This window comes from Limanda limanda, chromosome 5 (assembly GCF_963576545.1).
Source record: "Limanda limanda chromosome 5, fLimLim1.1, whole genome shotgun sequence".
Classification (NCBI taxonomy): Eukaryota; Metazoa; Chordata; class Actinopteri; order Pleuronectiformes; family Pleuronectidae; genus Limanda; species Limanda limanda.
Window position 1 is genome coordinate 13,854,401 of NC_083640.1, and position 8,460 is coordinate 13,862,860.

Below are 8,460 nucleotides of genomic sequence, written 5' to 3' on the forward strand. Positions count from 1 at the left end.
TATTTTAGCAGCAGTTTTGATGCTATTGATCACATCTCATGCTCGGGCCATGAAGTCTAATTCACCTGCAGTTGTTCATCCTTGTATATTATTTTTTGAAATGTCACTTCAGCCTAATTCAATTGTGTACAGATGCAATGCAGGTGGAATTGGGCCAGTTTTCTTGTAATTTATTAAATTTTTATTTTTAAATTTGACCACAGAATCCAAGTCTTTAAAAAACTATTTTAGCACATGGTCTCATTAGCTGCTCCTGTGTTTTCATCATGATCACAGAGTTCAACTACTGTTTGAAGTGTCAAGAACCTCAGGTCCCAAGATCAGTTCTCAATAACTGTGCGAAAACTTTTTATAACAAACTCTGATATTATCACTCTGTGATTTAACAAAAGGCAAAAGGCTGATGTTTGGGCTGCATAGCATGACCCGATGATGAGTCGGTGAGGATTTATTTCCACATGTTTCTGTATGTAAACAACTTGTCAGACTCTGATAAATTAGTTCTAAATCTTCTGATATGATGTAGCCTCAACAATTTCACACAATCAATCTTGATTCTGACATGTTTACTGCAAAGTGTCATCACGTGTGCCTGTGTCTATCAGTCTGGTGTGTGGTGAGGAGCTCGTCGTGTAACCATGCTCAGTCCGGCAGTCAGAAGTGGAAAGGTGTGATATTAATTGATATAATTTTTTTATGCTTACAGAGGCTAAAAATCACACATCTCTCTATCTATCAATCAAATGTCAGGACCTCATGTCTCACTGGTTTTCAATTCTAATCACAATTTAAATCATACATGTTTTGCATGGATAGTCCATGGACCACTGGCCTCAAGTCATGAGATCAGTACTGGGAAATGTTTTCTTACAAGAACCAAAGATGACATCAAAGTTTTTTGCTCCAACCAAAACCCCCCAAATCATAAATCTATATAATATAATAGTATGTATATATATATACATATAAATAGATGAAATGAAATAAAGATAATCTTTGCTGTTCTTGTGGACTCTTAATTGTAAAAAAAAAACTATATTTGAAAGGTTTTGAGGGCTGTGCTGTTAGATCGGATTTTCAGATCTTTTTGAAAATTGTTGTAGTGCTGTATGTTTGAGTTTTTTTGGCAGTTAAAAGTTGGATTGTACCACAGACTGTATATATACATGGACAACGCGTCTAGAGCCAAAAAAACTTGAACATAGCCTACATCAGTTTGGTAACACCTACCTAAACTCGCTGAAACCATCTTAGAGAAAACCAGTTTTGATGTGCAATTTGATTTGTTAGTTTGGACCATGTCCCATCCACTAACATGGAGGATTGAAACTTTATAGGCCCGATGAGTCACCAGTCTTTCCCAACTCATCAGTGAGCAGCAGCCATCACAGGGATTTTATACACAGAGGGGTTCTGAGTGTGAAGACCAGCCAAAATCAATCTGAGCGATCAATGTTAATGACTTTCTACTGTGCAGTATACTGTATGTGTGTGTGTATGTGTGTGTGTGTGCAGCCATGTGATGGCAGGAACCCTTGACAGGAGTGCTGCAATCTTTGAGCTGCTGAAGAAACGCCGGGAGGACGAGCAGCGGAAAGCAGAGACACAAGAGCGTGAACGGGTGAGGAAGGGACTCAAAGTTGTACTCTTCATTATTCAGGCGACTTTTTAGTGTGATATCAAAGTGTAAATAGGTCAGAGAATAACATTGATGAAACAAATCAATCTTTCAAATGAGTTTCAGGTCAGGTTTAACATATTTGGATGAATTACGAGATGCAAAATACAAATTTTGCTCACTTTGAACTTTCCAAACTTTTCAGTGAAGTGAAGATGAATAAAAAAACAATGCTTCCATCTTTCTATTTGTTTAAACCGATCTTATTATGAGATATTTAATCACTGGATATAATTCAGGGGTGAAACCACATGAAAATGTTATAGGGAAAAAGCTCTATTTGGTGAAGCTGTAAACAAATCTCACAGAATCTCACTGAAATGTGACCCTGCCTCCACAATACACTTTTTGTGCCTCAGCGAAAGCCCAAAGGACTGGAAACCTCTGGTTTAATCTTTACCAATGTATTGAATTAAAAAAAGTCAATTGTATTGTATCAATTATGCAACATCTTCATGTTATAAGTGAAGAGCAATGAAAGCTGTCAGATAATGGTAGTGAAGTAGAATATACAGTATGACATTTCCCTCTGATATATTTTGGAGTGCAAGTGTAAGAAAACAGATAAAGAAGCATCAAATGGAAACACTCAAGTAAAGTACATGTAGCTCACTTAAGTAGAGTACTTTGATGAATTTACTTAATTACTAGGACATTAATTTAGTTCCTAGCAGTAATGAATGGGTCTGGATGCAAGTATGAAATGTTCTGACAGTGTTCACGATGCATTTCAATTTTGCTTTAACGTGAACAATACTGTGTTTCTAGTATCATTATCAAATAACTTATACTGTTGGTGGTTCAATCTCTTGCTCCTGCTGTTTACAAAGGAATGTATCTGAATGTAGGTAATTGATGATTTAGAATAGTAGAGTCTCTACTGTCCCATGTGGCCATGACAGAAAACAGCAACTAGTGTTCCCACTGAACGAGTCCTGTCTTTACCTTAGACCGGCTGATTCTTCTGGAATTCAGCTTCTGGAAGTCCTTATGTTCATCTGTGTAGATGTCTTGGTTTTAAGGAATAAAATTATAAATTGTCTGCTGCTATTTCATCTTATGAGATTGGTTTGATATTGTCTGCATCGTCACAGCATCAAATTATTACATGTTGCTCACACAGAATAATAAAGTTAATTTATTTAATTCACATAAACAGCTAATATTAATTTAAAACGTAAGAATCTTGATCGGAAAACAAGACATAAATAAAGTACACTGAATCTGGGGTGTACTTTTTCAAAATAAAGCATCCAATACATTCATGCCCTTCAGAGAGAGTGTAATGTCGGTGATGAAACTAGTCACGGGATCATTTCTTTTTGCCTTTGCCTTTTTTGCCTTTTTCTTTTTTGGCCTTTTTTTTCCCCATGTTCTTCAAGTCTCTGCGGACGACGAAGCCTCTCCACCACGCTTGGGCAATAATAGCAGCTCTGGTTTTCAGCTTCAGCTCCTTCATCTCCGCCTGTCTCTTCTCCTCTGCCAGCCGACGCTTCTCTATGATCTTGTCGTACTCTATTTCTAGGATAGAGAAGGGTTCCTTCAGCTTCCTCAGCTCCTCCTCCAACCTTTCACAGTCAGCTTCATTCAGCTCCAGGTCGGCCTGAGAGACGTGATGGTGGCAAGTGCAAGGACGGAACAGACAGAATAAGTTAGATGAGAGATCTGACCAAAGAAAACAAGTGTTTAGCTAGCAAGCAGCACGGACATCCTGTATGCTATGTTAAAAGCTGTTGTTAATCAAACATACTTTTAAGATATGATGTTAAAGGCTCAAGTGACTATTTCCCTTTTTGCAGCATGCAGCCAACGAGTTATTTTGTGTTGTATTGCATGGGTTTTACTTTGTTACAATGTGTTCCACGTGCTGTGCATGCTAATATTTGATGTTAAGCCAACATGGTTTCTTTATGTTTTTGTGTTTTAGTTTTCACAGTGACTTTGGGTAGAAATCTTCAATTAACCAGAAGCACATAATCCACGTGTTTGCCCGTGCTTCAGGAGAATTACACTTATATTTTTCCTTTGGATACTTTATGATGCCTGAGTTTGTACCTGCTTCTCTGCCATGTCACTGTCAAACTGTTGGAGCAAATACTCGATTTCTGTTTCCAGTATGTCGTTTTTCTGCAAAGGAAGATAGACAATAGTAGATGATGTTGTTTTTTAATGAAAACTTTATATTTTACATCAACATGAAACATTTTCTGGGAACCTTTAGATGAACTAAATTTACCTCTTGAAGCGCTCTCTCTGCCTGCTTGTGTTCACGACGTTTAGTGTCTCTCTGATTGGTCAGTCGATTAATTTCCTGCTGCATACTGGCTTGTTTCTCTGATATTTCCGGCGTAAACGTACCATATTCAGGTGAAATAAACACTTTTTGTGCTGCACTTCTTGTGTTGTCCAGAGATTGCTGCACATCTTTGATCTCCTCATTTTTCTGAGAAATCTGTGACAGAAACAGAAGTACAGGACAAAGGCAGATACAAAGAAGGTTGATGAGTAACTATTATTCTTTGTCTTTTTAATTGTCTTTTTTTCAACATCCAGTCTGGTGCTCACCTTTGCATCTATTGACTTTATGGCTGCAGCTACCTCTTCCTCCACTGGAGCCTTGTGCCCCTGACTCTGGGAAGTGGATGAAGTTGACGGCTTGTGGAGGACCAGCTGTTGCTCCTCATGCACACTGGTCAGCAACCTGTCGACCATTTGGCTGTGAAACATCTTAAGCCCCGTGATAAGTTTATCCTCAATCTCCCCTGCTTCCACACCTGCCATGAAAACAGGGATGGCATCTGGATGCAACTGTCGAAACCTGAGCAGATCCTTGACAGAGTCCTTGATCTTCCACTCAAGCCGTACCTTTGCTTTCTTCCTTTTTTCTCCATCTTCTCCCTCTGCCTCCTTCTCAAGACTGTCTTGTGTCTCTCTCTCCAGTCTTTCAACTAACAGTTGATGCTTTTCAAGTGCCCTGTTCAACTTCTCATCCACATCGCTAGAAGCGCTTTTGAAGCCGAAGATATCAGGTAGAGATAGTACAAACTCAATTTGACTGATGCGATGTTTCAGTACTATTGAGATGCGCTGAGCCTCAACAGAGAGAGGGATTGCTTCAGACGGGTCATGGTTCTTTACACGATCCTTCGATTGGGCCTTTGCGTTTGTTGTTGCCAACACTGTTCCACTTTTTTCAGACATAATGAATGGTAAGATCCCAAGTTCCCGTTGAAATTGAGAGAAAACAACACGCAAAATGGAAATGACAAAATGCCATTGATATTCAAATAGGCCCCTTTAAAAGGACACTAAAGAAGGTTCAAATGTACTACAAAGACTAGTGACTCTGATCTCAAGTCTCTCTTCAAAGGAGACTAAGGAAAGGTCAATGGTACCACAAAGACTATGGGAACTTTATGGATGACATAATTTTGGATGGTGATGAAAGAAGTTGATGACAATCCGGTTTGGTATATTCCACATCCTGTTTATCGTCTCCGTTTGAGATTTTATCCTCAGTTGCTAAAATACCACTAATGTTGGTGGCCGCATTAGCTCACTGGCGCAGGTTGCATACAGCTGTAACAATGTAAGATGCATATTTTGAGTACTTTTGTCACCTGGGTGAATTAATAAATAACATAATACAAATAATAAATAATAAACTTATATTACAATGGTTTTGCAGCATTGTCTTCTTAAGCCATTTTCAGACATGTCCTCTGGACGATCAACCATAGAATACGGTCCAGATTTCCCCCTGCAGTTTTCCTGACACAAAAGCACAACTCAGTGGGAGGTTCTGCATTCCCTTCGGGGATGAATAAAGTAATCTATCTATCTATCTATCTATATTTTCTGCAGGATTCGGCGGAAGGGCGGAGCAGCAGGCGGAGGCAGGAAGTAACGTATTGGTTTCAACTCCACCACAGAGATCATGTGATTTTAATTACAGCATATCAACAATCAGCTCTTCTCACCACAGCCTTTCTTGACATCTTCATCTGTATTTTCTTCTTGTGTGAAAGAGAAGAAAAAATTGAAAGATCTGAAACACAAATGTGTTTTCTTCAAAAGATATCGGATCCCTGGTTCCTGTTTACATAACTGCCAAGTGAATGTAATTGGTTGTAGGTATTTAATGATTTAGAATAGAAGAGTCTATACTGTCCCCCTGTGGCCAAGTGCACCCACTGAATGAGCCCTGGCTTTAACTTAGTCTGGTTGACTCAACCTGTTCAGTTTAAAGTTAAGTAGAATTGTGGTGGAAATCTTGTCATTACATTCACTCATGTGCAACAAAGCTCAAAGACACGACCTTTGTGGATGTCTGTTGGTTTTAAGATCCATAACGTTTTGGTATCTGCTGCTGTTTCATTATTTAGGAGTAGTTTGATTTTGTCTGCAACATCACAAGAAGTATTACACATTTCATACAAAGAATTAGAAAGGAGCAAATACTAGTTTACACATGAGAGACTTTATTTAATAACGAAACATAAATGACAAGTAACTTAATCTGGAATAAAACTATATCTGCTCAAAAGGCTTCTCTAAATAAATCATGCAAAACATGCCCTTCAGGTAGAGTGTGGGTTAGGGATGAAACTGTTCAGTGGATCATTTCTTTTTGCCTTTGCCTTTGGTCTTCAGCTCCAGCTCCTTCATCTCCTCCTGTCTCTTCTCCTCTGCCAGCCGACGCCTCTCTATGATCTTGTCGTACTGTGTTTTGGGAGGGGTTCCTTCAGCTTCATCAGTTTCACACTCAATTTCCTTCAGCTCCAGTTCGGACTGAGAAACGTGATGGCAGGTGGCAGGTGCGAGAATGAAAAAGAGAAAAAGACTAAAATGAGGAAAGAATAATTTCTATGAGAAATCTGACCAAAAATAATAAGTGTTACTTAACATAGACAGGCCCAATTTGTGTTGGCTCATTTCACAGCAAATGAAATCTTGAAGGGAACAATTCATTCAGCAAGATGGTATAAATACTCTGATGGTATGCTAAGACTCCTTTTTTTTACCGTCATTTTGGACAATTTATGTTGCCTGACTTTGTACCTTCGTTTTTGCAGAGTCATAGCGCAGAAGCTAAGGTTCTCTCTCCAGAATGTTGAGTTTCTGTAAAGAAAAAAACCCAATAGTAGATGTTTTTTTATTGAAAACTTCATATTTTACATCAACAGGAAATGTTAGATGGACTAAACTTACCTTTTTGAGGTGCTTCTCTGCCTGTCGTTTGACACGCCATGCAGTGTCTCTCTGTTTTGTCAGTCGATTAATTTTCCTCTGCATACTGACTGTTCTTACTGATATTGCCTGCAAAAAAGTAATATGTTGTGATCTTCCTTTGCTGTTTTTGATCTTCTCATTTTTCTGAGAAATTTGTGACAAAAAAAGTACAGGACAAAGTCAGATACAAGGAGGATGATGAGTAACTATTCTTTGTCTTTTTTCTTGTCTTGACGCACATAAGAACATTATAAATGTAGTTGACTACACTCTTGTAAGTAAAAGCTTATTTTTCAACATCTGGTCTGGTGCTCACCTTTGCATCTCTTGACCTAGTGGCTGCAGCAACCTTTTCCTTCTGTTCCTCCTCACGCTGCACACTGGTCAGCTTCGTGACGACCATTTTGATTAGTGCAACATCACCCTCCTTTGGTTCCACACCTTGCTCTGGCATGTAAACAAAATGCTGATCTAGAAGCGTGAGGAGATACTCGGTGGACATCTTGATCATGGTTTCAAGCCTTGTCTTTCCTTTCTTTGTTTGTTTGGCCCTCTTCTCCCTCTGCCTCCTTCTGGAGACCGTCTTAATTAATTATCTCCAGTTTTTTCTCAAACTGTTGAACGTATTAAAGTGCCCCGTTCAATTCTTCATCCCATTTGCTATTACCGCTTTTGAACCCAAGGATATAAGGCAGAATTCTTAAAGTATCAGTCTAAAATATAAATATCACTTTAAATGAACTTAAGGCTGCAGCAGATGTCTTGAAGGGAATAATTCATTCAGAAAGATGATATAAATACTCTGATGGTATGCTACAACTCCTTTTTTTTAACGTCATTTTGGACAATTTATGTTGCCTGACTTTGTACCTTCGTTTTTGCAGAGTCATATCGCAGAAACTAATGTTCTCTCTCCAGAATGTTGAGTTTCTGTAAAGAAAAAAACCCAATAGTAGATGATGTTTTTTTATTGAAAACTTCATATTTGACATCAACAGGAAATGTTAGATGGACTAAACTTACCTTATTGAGGTGCTTCTCTGCCTGTCGTTTGACACGGCATGCAGTGTCTCTCTGTTTTGTCAGTCGATTAATTTTCCTCTGCATACTGACTGTTCTTACTGATATTGCCTGCGCAAACGTAATATGTTGTGATCTTCCTTTGCTGTTTTTGATCTTCTCATTTTTCTGAGAAATTTGTGACAAAAAAAGTACAGGACAAAGTCAGATACAAGGAGGATGATGAGTAACTATTCTTTGTCTTTTTTCTTGTCTTGATGCACATAAGAACATTATAAATGTAGTTGACTACACTCTTGTAAGTAAAAGCTATTTTCCTCTGCATACTGGCTTGTTTCTTTGATACTTCCGGCGTAAACGTACCATATTCCGGTGAAATAAACACTTTTTGTGCTGCTGGTCTCGTGTTGTCCAGAGATTGCTGCACATCTTTGATCTCCTAATTTTTCTCAGAAATCTGTGACAGAAACAAACTTACAGGAGGACAAAGTCAGATAGAAGGAGGTTGATGAGTAACTATTCTTTGTCTT

At 38.5% G+C, this 8,460-nt stretch overlaps 1 protein-coding gene across 1 annotated transcript; it reads right to left on the reverse strand.

Annotated features, from left to right (window-relative positions):
* Window positions 1-2,990: 2,990 nt before the first annotated feature.
* Window positions 2,991-4,879, reverse strand: LOC133002416 (dynein regulatory complex protein 10-like). Its single transcript, XM_061072234.1, has 4 exons — window positions 4,244-4,879; window positions 3,915-4,130; window positions 3,734-3,805; window positions 2,991-3,281 (listed from the first exon to the last, which is right to left on the reverse strand). The coding sequence occupies exons 1-4, from the start codon at window positions 4,877-4,879 to the stop codon at window positions 2,991-2,993; spliced, it is 1,215 nt and encodes a 404-aa protein (XP_060928217.1).
* Between the last annotated feature and the right edge of the window lie 3,581 nt (window positions 4,880-8,460).

What these genes read in the sequence shown, in the direction of transcription:
- LOC133002416 (XM_061072234.1), bottom strand. Translation starts at nt 4,879, where the DNA reads ATGTCTGAAAAAAGTGGAACAGTGTTGGCAACAACAAACGCAAAGGCC. An exon ending in TAAAGTCAATAGATGCAAAG is followed by an intron (nt 4,131 to 4,243) that starts GTGAGCACCAGA and finishes TTTCTGTCACAG; the next exon opens with ATTTCTCAGAAAAATGAGGA. An exon ending in CAGAGAGAGCGCTTCAAGAG is followed by an intron (nt 3,806 to 3,914) that starts GTAAATTTAGTT and finishes CTTCCTTTGCAG; the next exon opens with AAAAACGACATACTGGAAAC.